Source organism: Carassius auratus, chromosome 31 (genome assembly GCF_003368295.1).
Source record: "Carassius auratus strain Wakin chromosome 31, ASM336829v1, whole genome shotgun sequence".
Lineage (NCBI taxonomy): Eukaryota > Metazoa > Chordata > Actinopteri > Cypriniformes > Cyprinidae > Carassius > Carassius auratus.
The window spans coordinates 12,755,352-12,773,601 of NC_039273.1; the positions used below are offsets into that span (position 1 = coordinate 12,755,352).

At 35.7% G+C, this 18,250-nt stretch overlaps 1 protein-coding gene across 2 annotated transcripts in view; it reads left to right on the forward strand.

The window, feature by feature from the left end:
- LOC113050571 (cAMP-specific 3',5'-cyclic phosphodiesterase 4B-like) overlaps positions 1-18,250 on the forward strand; it is a 171,622-nt gene that overhangs the window by 62,487 nt on the left and 90,885 nt on the right. Inside the window, exon 1 of one of the 2 annotated variants that reach the window (XM_026213661.1) lies at positions 15,200-16,090. The exons of the other annotated variant lie outside the window; for it this stretch is intronic. Coding sequence (XP_026069446.1) covers positions 15,846-16,090 — 245 coding nt within the window. The 5' untranslated portion in view covers positions 15,200-15,845. Of the gene's footprint in view, positions 1-15,199; positions 16,091-18,250 lie in introns of those variants that run through there. 2 annotated transcript variants of the gene reach the window in all.

Below are 18,250 nucleotides of genomic sequence, written 5' to 3' on the forward strand. Positions count from 1 at the left end.
TCAAACTCAGAACACATATCAGTATTAGTGACAGCTAGACACTGCAAAAGTTCATAAGAGGGCGTGGAATAGGCACTCTATAGCGCCACCTTTTGTCAAAAGTGGGGGGGTTAGTTTTAGCTACAGACACCAAACTCAGTACAAAAAATTGTTCTTATCAAGACGGACAACTTTCTAATTCACAGTCATCAGCTACGACCAACAGGAAGTCGGCTATTTTGATTTGAATGTGGATTATTTTTTACATTTAGCCGTGAATTAATGCATAATGCTCAGAGGAGAGTAACACTATACACACCAAACTTGGTCTACATGTTGAAAAAACATTGAGGAACTTAAATTGTGAATGGGTTTTGGATAGCTTGGATGGTTTTTGTCGTGGTGATTTTTTTAAATGACAATAAAGATGGAATTATTAATTTTCCTGCATTTTTAAATTCCAAACACTTCAAAACCTTTTTTCATACAGAAAAAAAGTTATTCTGAGTAAATATGCATAGTTTCATGACTTTACAACACTGTATGGAAAACAGAAAATTAAAAACTGTCAGACATCTCATCTCACTCTGTCCATTCTGTTTGAGTGTGTGTGCTTAGACTTCCATTGTCTGAGAGAAATAGCGCCCCTACAGGTTCAGTTACCGGACTAAAAAGGGAGGAGACTGTCTTTTGGTTTCGATTTTAAATCGGTTAAAATACAAATAAATACTTGGATTTAATTCACAGTGACAAGCTAAACCAACATATATGATTATTATCAGGTCAGGGCTCATTAATAATAGATGTGTGGTCAGTGATACGTGAGAAACACGAGAGATGAATCACCGCTCTGAGCAGGAGCGTGTGGAATGATGAGCTCAGAAAAACGAGTTTATTCTTGTTTTATAGCTATTAAAAATAAAGTATTGCAGCGATATCACACAATTCACCAATTAGAGCACACCAAGAGCTAAATTAAGATGTTTTTGAACTGTTTGTGTGAAAATGAAATATTTGCGGCTGCCTATCTGAAATCACTGCCTCCGATCAGCGCGCACAGTGTCTCAGAGCTCAAAACAAACGAATTTATTCTTGTTTAAGAGCTTTTTAGAATAAATTATTGCCATAAATGCACACAATACATCCATTATAACACAACACGAGCTAAATGCAGGTGTTTGTGACCCGTTTATGTGCGCAAGACTATTTGAAAGCGCGACTGGCAGAATAACATATATCTCTCGAGCTGCAGGATTCTGCCTTTCGTCGTAAGAACGAACACATCACGGACAAGATTATTTCAAAAATACATAATAGCTTGGCTAATATAAACGAAAACAGCCACCGTGAACATAAACTGTTGAGAATTAAATCTGAAGTGGATCTACTGGATTTTAATATTAAGTGACCGCATATACCAGCTGCTTCTGTCTTCAATTTTAATCTATATAAAAAAATTAAACTCATTCATCTTGGCTGCTTTTTTAATGTGTGTACGTATTTATTTATTATTTTGCTCTAACAAGACTTAATCTATATTTAATTAAATCAAATTACATTTTATTTTACATTTGATTTGTCCATTTCTGCATCTAAACGCCTAAAAACCTAAAACATGCTCTATTATACTATTGTTAGCAATTTCTTTATCGTCCAAGTTATCTGGTGTACACGCTTTTATTTTCATAATAAACTCGTTTGTTAGATTATACACAGTTATAGTGGTCTATAATAAATATTGACAGGTTTTATTCAAGATGTTTAGAATGATCGCCGTAGGCTAATTTTTTCAAATGTAAATCCAAAAAAAATAAATAATAATAAATAAATAAATGAATTAAATAAATTAAAAACATTGGAAAAGAATAACTTGTACTTTTTTATACATTTTGTATAGTTTCATAGTTTATGCATTATAGTTATAAAAACAAACAAATTTAGCCACTCACATAGAAATCTTAGGCCTTATCCTTTTCTGACAGTTTTAGGGATTTTTAAAAATCCTAAAAAACCTTATTTGTGCTGCAAATAATAATTTCATCAAACTAATTTGATACTGACCTCTGACATCCTGTGACATGATATTTATTTGAATTTACATAATCTCATGGATGTAACAGTAAATCTGTTCAGCTCACAGATCAAGACTAAGCTCTAATGCAAGCAGAACTTTCACAAATGCTTTTAGGTCAATAAAATCATTACAAAACACTTACAAATCATTTAAGGGATTTGATAACACTGTAAAATAATGTCTAATTTGTTAAGATTAGCAAATGCATTGATAACACTTTATAATAACTGCACTCATTAGTAAATAGTCAGTTCATGCTTCATAAAGCCTTGTCCCAATATTAATAGTCAGTAGTAAGCAGTTTATAAATACAGCTATAAATAGCTTGTTCTTGGTTTATAAGCACATTTATTAAAAAGGAGAGTAAAGGGGTCAGTTATCTTCCTATGAAAAAATAAATAAAAAATAAACAAACAACAACACTGATTGATACAGAACTCATAAATGTTATTGTGGATTTATGATAAACTCAGCCTGTAAATGAATTCATTCTCCTCCAAGAAGACACAAGTAGTTCACACCAAACTGTTTTAACATGAAGCCATATACTGAAGATGTTAAATTGCGAATGGGTTTAGGATACCTTAAATGGTGTGGCCATAGCGATTTATTAAAGTAACATAAAAAAAATACAATAGTAATTTTACTATATCTTTAAAATTTTTAATTCCAACTCTTCATAATTTTTTATATACGTAGAAGTCATCATTTGAAGGAAGCACAGTAAGTTTCATAGCTTTATCATTTTCAAGAGCCAGCATAAATTTAAAACTATCATAACATATAAATCAAGCTTGCAATTCTTAGTACCAATAATGGCCACCAGATGGAGCTATAGGATTACTTTTAAATAATTATTGTAGAAACAAGTATGATTTAAATCATTTATAGAAATCTTTCAAAGAAAAATAATATGAATTTTATGTATTTTACTGATAAAATGACATTCACTTAATTAGAATAACAAGCTGAAGTATTGTGAACTGTATATTAAGAATAATTCTTTATAGGCTTTATGGACAGATACGTTTTGAGTGACTTGAAGGATCAGCACCACATCCTCTTTTACCAGTTTAAAGAATGTATCTTACAGTACAGGTGCAGATGAATTTTGAATGGCTTGAATGGTTTTGTCGTGGTGATTTTTTAAAATATTAGTAAAAAAGTAACCAGTAAATGTCTTTTATTTTTTTAAGTGCAGCTTCTAAACACTTAAAAAAAAATTACACATAGAAGACAAGTCATTCTGAGGAAATATGCATAGTTTCATGACTATACAACACTATATGGATGACAGAAAATTAAAAAACTATCATACATCTGATGTCACTCTGTCCCTCTGTCACTGTGGGTAATGTGTGTGTGTGTGTGTGTGTGTGTGTGTTAAGTGAATTAGGTGTGAAACTATCAGGGAGCATTTAGTCTCCAGTGCCAACATTTTACAGAACTGCCACTTTCCTGGAGTCTCAGAATTACAATGTGTCAGGTTCTGAGAAATCAAAGATTCCAAAAAATGATTTAATTAGAATACTATGAAGTATTGTGAAATACTACATATTAAGACTTTATATATAGGCTTTATGAACAGATTAGAGTGACTCGTGAAGGACCAGCACCACCTCCTCTTGTCCGATGGTTTGAGGAATATATTTTCCTGAATCCGGGGTTAAGATTTAGGAGCTCATTTTTATTCCACCTCCTTTCCTGAAAGTCTGTCTTGCAGAATTTACTAAAAATTAATCTTCACATTAATTCCTAATTATTTTGCAATTCTTTTTGTCAGTTCTTCTTGACCTGTTTTTTTTTTTCTTCTTCTTTTCTGACCTCATGACCCAGTCAGCATTTTTGTACAATGGTCAAATCTTAACTTATCCATTTCTGTATTGCATTTGTGTTTGATATTTCTCATGGGTATTTCATAATTTTCGACTTTGAGTTAAAACAGTTTGAGTTAAAACTCTTTTTTAGCGCATTTCATCTGTAAAAGAAAACAGCCTAATAATTCTGCACATGAATATAAGGAGTTTTTCTCTTACAGCTTTCCTGGACTATTGTATAGCACTCATAAATGATTAAATAAAAAATAATGGTAGTTATTAAGATTGATATGGTTTGGAATTGGTAAAATGTGCTTGGAAAAAAATCACAATAAAACAATGTTTTCATGTTTAAGTTTGGAATATTAACTGACATAAATTAATGCTATATAAATATTGTTCATGTTAACATAATGTTTATAAATGAAATCTTATTGTAAAGTGTTACTAAATATATATATATATATATGTTTGGGGAATATATATATATATTGTTCTGTGAATGTGATTTTAAAGTCTAGATGATTCGGATTAACCCTTTAACCGCCATATCCTTTAAAACGTCACTGCCAGAGGGATATTGTGAATGCATGTGCCCGCTGGGCACAGTTTACCTGATGCCACCGGGGTGGCGATGGCATTGGTGGCTTGAGCCCGCCATCGCTGCTTGCAGCTATATTTATTATTATTTTTCTTCAAGGTTTCGGGGGCTTTTGGGGCCCTTAACATGCTTAAAAAGTCTTGAAAATTGGCACACACATTGGAACCTGCGGCCATTAGGGCCGGGCAGAGACTGATACACGGGCGTGGCACAGGGGCTCTACAGCGCCCCCTGGAATACTGAGGGCCATATATCATACATACTTGCACGTAGACGCACGAAACTCGGTACACATGTAGATCTCATCAAACCAAACAACTTTCGTACTGCATGTCATAGGCTCCGCCCAACAGGAAGTTGGATATTTAGCGTTTAGTATTCATATTTTTCGTCAAAGTTGTGGGGGCTTTTGGGGTCCTTAACATACTCAAAAACTCTTGAAAATTTGCGCACACTTTGGAATCTGTGGCCTTTAGGAGCCTGCAGAGGCTGGGACCCGGGCGTGGCACAGGGGCTCTACGGCGCCCCCTGGATCACAGTCAGAAATGTTGATGCATAGCTCACACATACTTGCACATATTAATATCAAACTCAGTACAAATATAGATCTCATCGTGCTGAACAACTTTCGTATTGCATGTCATAGGCTCCGCCCAACAGGAAGTCAGCTATTTAGAGTTATGTAAAAAGCGCATGCTCTGGAATTTGAAATACTTGTCATAGGGTTTTTTGCCGATTGACACCAAACTCGGTCAACATGATCTCAAGACATTGGGGATGAAAAATTGCCAGGGGATTTTTGATATCTCAAACGGTTTGCTCGTAGTGAGGCGTTGAATTTATGGCGAGAATTGAGAAACAGGAAGTGTCTAATACCATCCACATACATTTCCTAATTGTTATAAAACTTCATCAGATTATTCATTGTATGATGTCGATCGCATATATGTGACTATTAGGAGTCAAAGTTATAGCGCCACCAACTGGCAGCAGGAAGTGTGTCATTTTCAAAATGCTTTGAATTCAGCATCTTATTTTTACTCGATTTGCTTCAAACTTCATCAGAATAATGTTAAAACACAGTCGATATAAATCTGCTGGGGGGATATTGATATCTAAAAATATTGTTGCCGTGGCAACATGTCAAACTGGAATACTTCTCAGGTGATTTTGAGGCATATAACATGCTTAGAATTTCATCAAACTCAGAACACATATCAGTATTAGTGACAGCTAGACACTGGCAAAAGTTCATAAGAGGGCGTGGAAGAGGCACTCTATAGCGCCACCTTTTGTCAAAAGTGGGGGGGTTAGTTTTAGCTACAGACACCAAACTCAGTACAAAAATTGATCTTATCAAGACGGACAACTTTCTAATTCACAGTCATTAGCTACGACCAACAGGAAGTCGGCTATTTTGATTTGAATGTGGATTGTTTTTTACATTTAGCTGTGAATTAATGCATACTGCTCAGAGGAGAGTAACACTATAAACACCAAACTTTGTCTACATGTTGAAAAAACATTGAGGAACTTAAATTGTGAATGGGTTTTGGATAGCTTGGATGGTTTTGTCGTGGTGATTTTTTTAAATGACAGTAAAAATGGAATTATTAATTTTCCTGCATTTTTAAATTCCAAACACTTCAAAACATTTTTTCATACAGAAAAGAAAGTTATTTTGAGTAAATATGCATAGTTTCATGACTTTACAACACTGTATGGATAACAGAAAATTAAAAAACTGTCAGACATCTCATCTCACTCTGTCCCTCTGTTTGAGTGTGTGTGCTTAGACTTCCATTGTCTGAGAGAAATAGCGCCCCTACAGGTGCATATCCTGAACTAAAAAAGGGAGGAGACTCTCTTTTGGTTTCACTTTTAAATCGGTTAAAATACAAAATAATACTTGGATTTAATTCACACTGACAAGCTAAACCAACATATATGATTATTACCAGGTCAGGGCACATTAATAATGGATGTGTGGTCAGTGATACGTGAGAAACACGAGAGATGAATCACCGCTCTGAGCAGGAGCGTGTGGAATGATGAGCTCAGAAAAACGAGTTTATTCTTGTTTTATAGCTATTAAAAATAAAGTATTGCAGCGATATCACACAATTCACCAATTAGAACACACCAAGAGCTAAATTAAGATGTTTTTGAACTGTTTGTGTGATAATGAAATATTCGCGGCTGCCTATCTGAAATCACTGCCTCCGATCAGCGCGCACAGTGTCACAAGTTCAAAACAAACGAATTTATTCTTGTTTAAGAGCTTTTTAAAATAAATTATTGCCATAAATGCACACTATACACCCATTATAACACAACACGAGCTAAATACAGGTGTTTGTGACCCGTTTATGTGCGCAAGACTATTTGAAAGCGCGACTGGCAGAATAACATATATCTCTCGAGCTGCAGGATTCTGCCTTTCGTCGTAAGAACGAACACATCACGGACAAGATTATTTCAAAACACATAATAGCTTGGCTAATATAAACGAAAACAGCCAAGTGAACATAAACTGTTGAGAAATAAATCTGAAGTGGATCTACTGGATTTTAATATTAATTGACCGCATATACCAGCTGCTTCTGTCTTCAATTTTAATCTATATAAAAAATTAAACTCATTAATCTTGGCTGCTTTTTTAATGTGTGTATGTATTTATTTATTATTTTGCTCTAACAAGACTTAATCTATATTTAATTAAATCAATTACATTTTATTTTACATTTGATTTGTCCATTTCTGCATCTAAACGCCTAAAAACCTAAAACATGCTCTATTATATTATTGTTAGCAATTTCTTTATCGTCCAATTTATCTGGTGTACACACTTTTATTTTCATAATAAACTTTTTTGTTAGATTATACACAGTTGCAGTGGTCTATAATAAATATTAACAGGTTTTATTCAAGCTGTTTAGAATGATTGCCATAGGATAATTTTTTAAATGTAAATCCATACAGCTATAAATAGCTTGTTCTTGGTTTATAAGCACATTTATTAAAAAGGAGAGTAAAGGGTCAGTTATCTTCCTATGAAAAATAAAAAAATAAAAATAAACAAACAACAACACAGATTGATACAGAACTCAGAAATGTTATTGTGGATTTATGATAAACTCAGCCTGTAAATGAATTCATTCTCCTCCAAGAAGACACAAGTAGTTCACACCTGTTTTACTGTTTTAACATGAAGCCATATACTGAAGATGTTCAATTTCGAATGGGTTTAGGATACCTTAAATGGTGTGGCCATAGCGATTTATTAAAGTAACATAAACAAAATACAATAGTTATTTTACTATATCTTTAAAAAAATTTAATTCCAACTCTTCATAATTTTTTATATACGTAGGAGTCATCATTTGAAGGAAGCACAGTAAGTTTCATAGCTTTATCATTTTCAAGAGTCAGCATAAAATTAAAACTATCATAACATATAAATCAAGCTTGCAATTCTTGCAATTCTTAGTACCAATAATGGCCACCAGATGGCGCTATAGGATTACTTTTAAATAATTATTGTAGAAACAAGTATGATTTAAATCATTTATAGAAATCTTTCAAAGAAAAATAATATGTATTTTACTGATAAAATGACCCTCACTTAATTAGAATAATATGCTGAAGTATTGTGAAAACTGTGTATTAAGAATAATTCTTTATAGGCTTTATGGACAGATAAGTTTGGAGTGACTCTTGAAGGATCAGCACCACATCCTCTTTTACCACTGTTTAAAGAATTTATCTTACAGAACAGGTGCGAATGAATTTTGGATAGCTTGAATGGTTTTGTCGTGGTGATTATTTGAAATAACAGTAAAAAAGGAACCAGTAAATGTCTTTTATTTTTTTAAGTGCAGCTTCTAAACACTTCAACAAAATGTACACATAGAAGACAAGTCATGCTGAGGAAATATGCATAGTTTCATGACTATACAACACTATATGGATGATAGAAAATTAAAAAACTACCATACATCTGATGTCATTGTCCCTCTGGGTAATGTGTGTGTGTGTGTTAAGTGTGTGTGCTGAGTTTGTGTGAATGTGTGGGAGAGGGGATGGGCTTGGTGTCAGAGAGAGAGAGAGAGAGAGCCCCCCCCCCCCCTCTCTCTCTCTGGGGGGGAGGGAGGGAGACTTAATCATCTCTTTAATCACCAGCAGAAAAAAAAGCAATTTGGTGTTGTTGTTTTTTCATCATTACAGCTTAAGAAATATCTTAGGCCTCAACATCAACTGTTGCTAGCCTACTCCCAAAATTAATAGTCATTAGTAAGCATTTTATAAATACAGCTATAATTAAATTGTTCATAGTTTATATGCACATTAATTTTGAGGAGATTAAAGGCTGTAATCTTCCTAAAAAAAAAAAAAAATAAAAAAAAAAAAAATAAACAAACACAGAACTCAGAAACATTTATTTCAAGATGCAATAAAAGAAAACTGTACACTATATATATATATATATATATATATATATATATATATACACACAATTGAATAAGTTTATATTTAATTTTTTTTGTCAAGTGTACAGCTAATAATAATAATAATAATAATAACAATAATAATAATGCATTTTATTTAAGGCGCCTTTCAAACCACTCAAGGTCACCGTACAACAAGTAACAACAGTAACAATATTAAAACAAAAAATAACAGCAAATAACAATGTCAATAAAAAACCACAATAATATTAGAATAGCACAACATATTGTGGAATACTATATTAAGACTTTATATATAGGCTTTATGAACAGATAGGTTTTGAGAGATTCTTGAAGTACTAGCATCACCTCCTCTTGTACAACGGTTTGAGGAATATATCTTCCAGATAGTACCGCCGCTCCCTATATGCAGAATACGCAGTCTTCGTAGGGCACCAACTCCCAGAGGGGGCACCATCCCAGTAGCTCAAAAAAAATAAAACATGCGCCATTCTCCCATCCGCGCTCGCGACCGCTCGGACATTTGCGGATGAATGTTCGTAATTGATGGATGGACATCTATGCCAGGGTAAAAGACATCAGCAATCCGGCACAGAGAAAAGAAAAATAAAGTAAAAAACAAAACAAAAACAGGCATAAAGTTGGCTTGACATTGGACATTCGAGAGTCTCAAATTTAGGGACCGTCTCTAAAGTTACATGTGATATTGTTATACACTTTTCTAACGTCAGTAGCATTTGAAGAGAATGACTTACAGTCATAAAAACAACTGTAATTGTTCATCTAGGTGACAGCTATAATGCACCATTAAATTAAATGTTTGATATTTATTAAAACAAACTGTAAGTCATATGTACATTATGCTACTTTTTCACATGGGCTCAAAAGCAAATTTGAAGCTCAATAGCATTTGAGGAAAAAGACTTGCAGTCATAAACCAATTGTAATGTGTTCATTTAGGTGTCAGCTACGATGCACAACTTATACATTTTTTATATATATTAAAATAAAGTGTTACTAAAGTTATATATATATATATTGTTCTGTGTATGTGATTTCAAAGTCTAGACGGGTTGGATTAACCCTTTAACTGCCATATCCCTTAAAATTTGATTGCCAGAGGGTTACTGTAAATGCTTATGCCCGCTGGGCACAGTTTTCCCGATGCCACCGGGGTGGTGTTGCACTGACGGCTTGAGCCCGCCATCGCTGCTTGCAGCTATATTTATTATTATTATTATTAATTGCCTGATATCCATTTTTGAATCTTGATGCAGTCTGTTGTGTGTCGTTCATTTTGAACGAATCTTTAATAGAGTCTGGGAACATGACGTCGGCAACGCAATGCTTTCTGGGACTTTAGGACACGGACGCTGCTGTATGTATTGTATTGGATTGATAATAGACCGTTTTGTTTGCTCTCTACAGCTAAAAAATAAGTTACAATGGTCAAACCTTGTTGTGTAATTAACTGCCATTCTCGTACTCATGACCGGCATGGAAGAATAATTTGAATGGAGTGCGATTATTTTTATTTATTATTATTATTTTTTTTCAGCTTTCCCGCTGGAAAACCGCACCTTGATCTCAGTTCTCCGAGTTAAGGTATATGTCTGATATATACACACGCATGTATGTGCATTTATATATATATATATATATATATATATATATATATATATATATATATATATATATATATATAAATATACAGAAATGTACGTTATATAAACAACTTTTTTTTGATGTGATTAATCGATTTGACAGACTTAACGTTACATTAAATGTTACCTATGCATGAACCACATCTCTTGCATGATCAGTGTTATGCATATTGCATACCACCTGTTACAGTAATAAACAGCAAAATTGATCAATTCTGTATCTCTTTATTTGTGCATCATAACACACTGAGGTTAATTTGTACAGTTTACAATAACGCATATTAAAAAGTAAAGGGGCCATGTAACTCGCTCGTTGATGCGGAAAATGTGTAGGTTCTGCACCCATCCATTTGTAAATTGCAGGTGAGACTCGAAAGATTTATCATTTTTAAACTGATCAGAGATGTACGCTCTGACACTACAAACAAGGTAAGAAAACACATTGGGGAAGGTTACGAGCGGCAGCTCTTTAAGATCATCCGACCACTCTTTGTGTTCGTGCAGATTGAGTTTGTTGATTGTCTTGATTTTTTTCTAAATACCGCATCTTTGCTTCCTTGTTGAGTTTTTCTTTATATGTAATCTTACACTTGATCTGTATTTCATGTCACTTTCACTTTCACTTTTACTGATAAGTGTGTCCCCAAAAATGGCCGCGACTACCCAGAATGCAATGCGCAGTGATGTAGTTTCCCAAGCTCTATATGACTCAGCACTACAGAGTTGTCTCGGAGAGTGATTCGTTCATTTTGTGTTGACTGCACATGCGGATGACACAACATGTGGGTTCTGAATCGACAGGTGAGGTCCGAGTCTTTTAATCTTCCTGTCAATCCCATAGAGACGGGAAGAGAAAAGATTAGTTGATTTTGCTGAACGAGACTCAAAGATCCGAGTCAGTAAAATGATCCGAACTTCCCACTACTACTGGCAACAGCGCAAGCATTGGTCAACACTGACAAGTTGCAGCGCAATATGAAAGCCTTCATCTTTAACAACAAACAACCTATGAAACTAATAATGAACAATATGAAACTAAAATGACATAAGCTTAATTTAAAATGTCATAGGAACTGTATGCTATTTAGAGGTGGATAAACTCAATTTAGAGGTGGATAAACGCACTATGGAGGTGGGTAAATGCTATTTCTGAAGTTTGGGAGGTGCGTAAACGGCGTTTACGTGCGTTTACCCTCCACTACATCCCTGTATGTCACCACTTTTCACAAAAACAAACGTGTTTGTGTGTGTGTGTGTATGTTTTTTCCCAGTCTGTGTCACTTTTTCATTACTTGTGGCCTTTCTTGTTGAAGATTAGATTCAACTTTCTTAAAGGCTTTTAATTTTGTCAATTGATGGTGTCAAAAGTTCAAAGCTCTTAGTGGACGATTTTAAGACATCTCCTTTTATGTGACCCTTCACCTGAAAATGCCAGAGTAGCCATCAGACAAGAATGAAGATGAAAGATGGCTGGATCTCACACACACACACACCCACCGATGACTGTACCATTAGAATGTGATCACACTGTGGACTGTGGTCATAGTCAGACATATTGTGTGTGCATTTAACAATGTTAAACTGACCTGCATTTCCCACATTGTCAATTACAATGTCTCCTGCTGTGAAGTGGAGTGCTAATTCTAATCATTTAAATAAATTTGCTAACAGGACAAAATAAACGATTTCGCACAAAAAGAGCTAAAAAGGAGTAGAATAAGCATGTTCGGTGTATTTGAACAGGAATTAGAGCATTTCAGAAAAAAAATATTTTTCGAAGATTTACCTATTTAAAGTATTTTGTATTATTAAAAAAACATTAAAAACACCATGTTCACCATTTACATGAGAGTCCCTTTGTTAACATTTGAATCCCCATGTTAACGAACTTTCAAGACTTTAAAACGTTCACATTTATAACTGACCAGCTTCTAAAATCAAATTCATAGTTGTCTTTGTAAAGAAATATGTAACTCTGAAGACGCAGCTGTGAGGCTGTACAAATGGTTCCAGTGTGAATACTCTTGCGAGTCTGCAGCTGACTCTGAAGCTCAAGCTTGCGGTGTGAAATTATTGTTAAATGTATAAACAGCGTATTAGTTTACAAAAACTAGAAAGCGATGTGACTATATATTAAATGTTTTGGGCTAAATAAATGGGAGAAAATTGCATTTGAAGGCACTGCAACTATATCCAGCTTTCTAAATGATGGCTTTTTGGTGTTGTAAAAATAGATCAATTTAATCTCCTTGTAGCTTGATACATTATTTAATATGATAGGCAGAAATCACAACTGATGCAAACAGTGTTTGGAGTGAATCTTTATGGGCTTACAGATTCACAAAATACTTAGCAGCAATGTGCAGGGTGAGAAATGTTGGGAGACATTTACAAGACAGCTTCTCACAAATTGTAATCCTGTGAAGTGATTTAGAATTTAAGTCTGCAGGGGTTGTGTTTGCCCTCATTCTCATTCTGTCACCAAAACTCGTTTTCCCTCTCATCTTAGCTTTCTATTTTCCCCCATAATGTCCCTGTTGGTGCCCAGAATCTCTGATCCTTTTTACTATATGAGCTAGCATTGGGAGCCATATGAATTCCCTCATCGTAACAGTCAGCAGTAAGGAAATGTCTTTATGTAAGACCTTCAGTTATGTAAGACCTCTTCAGTAAGACTCCATCATTGAATAGGCTCACATCTCAGAAAGGTCAGTCAGAGTGACTTGATCACACTCCTTGTCATTGTACTTGGTGCTAGACTTACATTACTACACAAAACACAAGGTTTGGATTTTGCAATAGTAAAAACCCCCTACAAAGATTAGTAGTAGTTGTAGTAGATTAATAGTGAATGGGCATGGTAACCCAAAGTTTATATGTTCAAACCCTAGCAGCAGTGACTCATGAACTGTCACCATTTAGCAAGCCACTTTACACAAGTTTGATCCCTGAGGACTGTATGTTGGATAAGGAAGTGTTGGCTAAATGGAAGACATACCAGCTGCAGGGTCCTCAAAATACTGTTTACAAATTTGCACTGCAGTTTTGTATCTTGGCATTATCTCCCTACATGGTAGCTTATATGTCAATAAATAGAATAGGAGTCCCAGTTTCCCCTCTGTGGGAGTCCATTTACTGCAGCGGGGCAAGATCTTTACACTGCAAAAACTGCACTGAAGCCGTGTTATTGCCGTCTTTATGGAATCAGACAGATCCTGTCAAAAGTATGCTTCCAGTCTGTTGATGTCTACAAACACTTTGCATAGACTCGTGAACATTCAACAGGGCATGTGCAAGTGATTTGAGTGCTCCAGAAAACAAAGGTCCACTGGGTACTGCATGAGTTCTGAATACGTCCAACAGCACTCATGCGCCATGTAGTATATGGCTGATACTATATATTATTTTATTTTATTTTGTTTTAGTATTTAATTTTATATATGCTGAACTGTCCATTAGATGGAACAGAACACAGAAAACGAAGTGTACCTAGGCCCTAAGGTTTCCTGAAGAGGAGTATGTTTAAGATTCATCAGCTAGCCACTGAGGTGCCTCAAGGTTCAGTTCTAGGGCCCTTCCACTTTCCGATTTACACAACCTCATTTGATATAAACAACCTCAATCATAGTGTCTCAGTTGACCAGTGAATTTTTATGATGTCCCTGTTTAAAGTGAATGCAGTAGAATATCAGAATCTCAATCCAGTTTAAACCCAGCTCTTTACTTGCTAAACAAAGAGAATTAAAGTTATATATCATAGGTCCTCTGTGTTGAAAGATCTGTCAAAACAGCTTATAAAATATAAGATTTTACCATCTGTTCCAACTTTTTTGTTTATCCTTTCATTGATATGTTTTTCCTGTTCTCATTACTTCCTCCTCTCCTTTGTCTCCATGGTGAAGTCCTGGCTGCCAGCAGGTGTTGACTGGCAGGTTGATAGCTGGCTAACATACCTATATTCTTCAGCATGTCTCTATGAGAGCCGGAGATAATCCTGCTGTGTTGCTTTCACACAGGGTAAGCGGTATGCTGTTTCATGTACAAATACTCTTTGAATGGTATTCAACAATTCATCTCCAGAAATTACTTTACGGTTCTGCGATTTGTTTCATTAGGTGTTTATTGGTGTATATGTGTCTAGGTGTTACATTGAAGTAATTCACATATTATAATTTTTTGCCTGTATTTTTCCTCTCTGTTTTAAATTGCTTTTGATATATTTGATGATCTATATGTTCAATTAAAATCATTTTCTCTTAACAGTTCACTCCCATTACTTTCTCTTCAAACCAGCCACTTTAGTAAATAAACCTTCATTTACATCAGAGCTATATTTATTTCCCCAGACACTGCTAATCCTTGGCTTAAATTGCTTTTGATTTTTTTCTTTTATCATTGTCTTGAACGCCACTGAGCTGTGAAAGGGCAGAAGCCCTCATCAGAATTCAGCCAGAGCCACCCATCAAACTAAGCACAGCTCAGCCAATCAGTTGCAGGGAAGGGCGGAGCTTTTACAGTCACTATGCACATTTACTTAGGGCTTTTTGTTTTTTAATCCAAGGATCTCAAAGCTATTACATTTATTTTCAAAGCAGACAGCACCTGGGGTAGCAGTTTTACTGTAGGTGCGCTCAGTCGATTTCCTTCCTCAGGGTTTCCTCCCTGCATCAAGTAAACCTCTGCCTGGTAGTTCCTGAAGAGAGGAGCCACTGATGGGAGAGAAGACCTGCTCTTACCCACTTTTGAATAATTTAAGCTGGAGTTTCCTAGTGCTGAGTGAAGTAAGTGCGAGTCTGAGGATCTGTGAAAACGGAGCAGGAGGACTGAGTGGAAGAGAGGCATCTAAATAAAAGAAAGAACAGAGGACATCCAAGGCAGTTATGTCTGTAAAAGAGAGAAAGACTGTCTTTTTTCTTTCGTTTTGCCTAAAAAGAGAAAGGCAGAGAGAGGATTGGTTATAGAAAAAGAGAGAGAGTTTTTTTTTCTTGTTCTCACAGGAAGGAGGTGTGACTACACTGACGGGGACTGCTCTCAGTGTGTCAGTGGAACTGAACGAGGCAGGATTATTCTACTGCATTGCCGAAAGCCTAAGCTGACAGAGGGACCAAGAGAACAGAGCAGCTCAAGCGCACACATTTATTCCTGTCTGACACACGAAACATCAGCCTGCATGGCATAACCTCTAGTTGACTGAGAGAAACGGAGGGAATAGTTGGTAGTGTGACCCAGAAAAAGCGAAACATGGCTGTTTCAAACCGCAACATCACCATGTCATCCAATGAGCTGAGTGCTCCGGAATTGGACCCCTGCATTCGTACCTTTAAGGAGCACATGCATTTGGAGCTGGAGCCTCCGAGATTGGGTGCCAGCAGCAAGCGCATCACCTCCCCCAAAATATCTCCCCGCAGTTCCCCGCGCCTCTTCCGCAAGCTCATGGTTAACAAGGGTGTTCGCCACAGGCGCCGATTCACCGTCGCACACACCTGGTAAGCATGTCTGGGGTATGACGGGTGAAGAGTGGTGGATCGCAAGAGGAAGGGTGAATGATGAGGGTTTCAGTACTACCTTGTTTCAGTTTTTTTTGCATGAATGACACTGAATTAGTTTGGGTAAATGTTAGTATGGGTCAGTGAGGAGCGATGGCACTGCATGTGTGATTATTGTAGTGCTATGACCAAAATTTGATCTTAATGAGAAAAGTAACTAGTCAATGACAAGTGACTTGTCGACTTCAAGAGAAGATGAAACAACAGGGTAATTCTGTCAATGTGAAATGACATATTGTGATGCTCTCTTGCAACCATTGTAATCTACTTTCAGGAACGAGTTAAAGACTGTTAACTCTTTCTCTGAAAACTACTATATAGATTTTTGTGGAATTTATGATGAAATGGTAGACATGGATTTTATAGTCTGTTGGCAATGTCAACATAATAGCCAAACCCGAAGTCTTTTGAAAAGTGCTGTGTATATACATAATATTTATATATTTTAATAATTTTGCATTGATTTCTTAATATATATTCCAATGAAAACATATAATATATAAATATGAATACATATAATGTTAATATATTGTATGTGTATAATGTTATTTTTTTCCGATTTTGTGATTATCTACGTTTTAAAATGGATATGTGTTCATGTATCTATATTTGTTTATCAATATCTTAATATCTAGTTCAAGACAAACTATTATATTTATACAAATCTATTATAATTTTATAAATGTAATGTATTTTGGGATTGAACTGCAATGATGTAAAGTAGTTGATGCAAAATAAACTCTGCTCCATATTAATTATTTGAAACATTCATTTAGAAAATGAGTTTTGTTTTTTGTTTCCTCGTAAAAGTGTGGCTGGTCAAAGCATCAGCTTTGAAAGAAGGTTTTGGATCACTCGTAATAATAACATAGCAAGAGTCCTATCCACTCTTATCACTTACTGTAACAAAATGAAAGCTTTGTGTCGTGAGATGCTTCCTGTCTATTGGAGAGATTGGATCAGTGCTAGGAGGATGTGGGCAGGATATGATGTGACACGGAAGGTTTTTTTATCCTTTAGTAAATAGAACATTTGTCATACTGTCTAGACTCTTGCTACGGTTATGTTTTTACTATAATGGAATGGTGAGCCACTTTTTATGAAAGATCTTATTGAATCCTCTGAAAAGTGGTCACCATGTGCAATAATAATTCCGTTTTATGTTCTAGAATGCAAGGTTATTGCTTTCGTTTGCAAGATGTACACTAAACTTGTGATGTAGGTGAACTGGATTAGGCTTCGCCTTGTTTTAGTGACCAGAATTTAAACCAGTAAGACATGTTACTCTTGGAGCTGAGTTTGGATGTTTCCCACACATGTACCTGAATGGGAGGTCTGTTTCAAATCCATTCTGTGTCTAAAAGGTGTCCCTTCTTCTGCCTAGTTAGCTTTAATGTGTCAGGTACAATGAACTGAATTACACCGTGAAACATACACGGTACCCAGCACCTATGCATTACTCATGCAGACAGCCATTAGACACAGAGAGAAGAGCATTTAATAGAGGGAGTTTAATGGTGCAGACTGCAACAGCTGCAGTGATTTGTATGAATATAGTGGTTGATACGTTTAGCACCTGCTGCGTACAGTGTCAATGTACTGTAAGCGCAGGCTTTCAATCTCAACCATTCATAAATTGAGCCACAAATGGAATCAGAGTGATTTGAAATGTCATAGCAGGTCTTTAAAGAATACTGTAGCCTTGAGCTATGGTTCTCATCCTTTCAATCTGTTTTAATCTTAACAGATTCAAAACTGTTTATAGAGAAGTGGTTTTCTTGACCTAGATGATACGTCTAAATGCAACCTAAACGTCGTCAGATGATCGGATGTAAACTTTTGCAACTCATCAAACATCTGGGCATTGTGTAACCGGTGGTTTCACATCTTGTGCAACAGAGCATCTGGATTACCGTGAGTGGAGACTTGTGTCATAGTTCTGTTTGTGTTTGGTTCTCCTTGCCATGTTAGGTAACACACATGGAGAAAGGGGGCAGGGCTGTCTTGAGGGAGTGAGGTGGTGCATGAACATGGATGGAGGTGGAGAAAAGACAAGTGCAGTGGTGTGGAAAGACACTGAAGAGAGTCCCATCCCTTAAG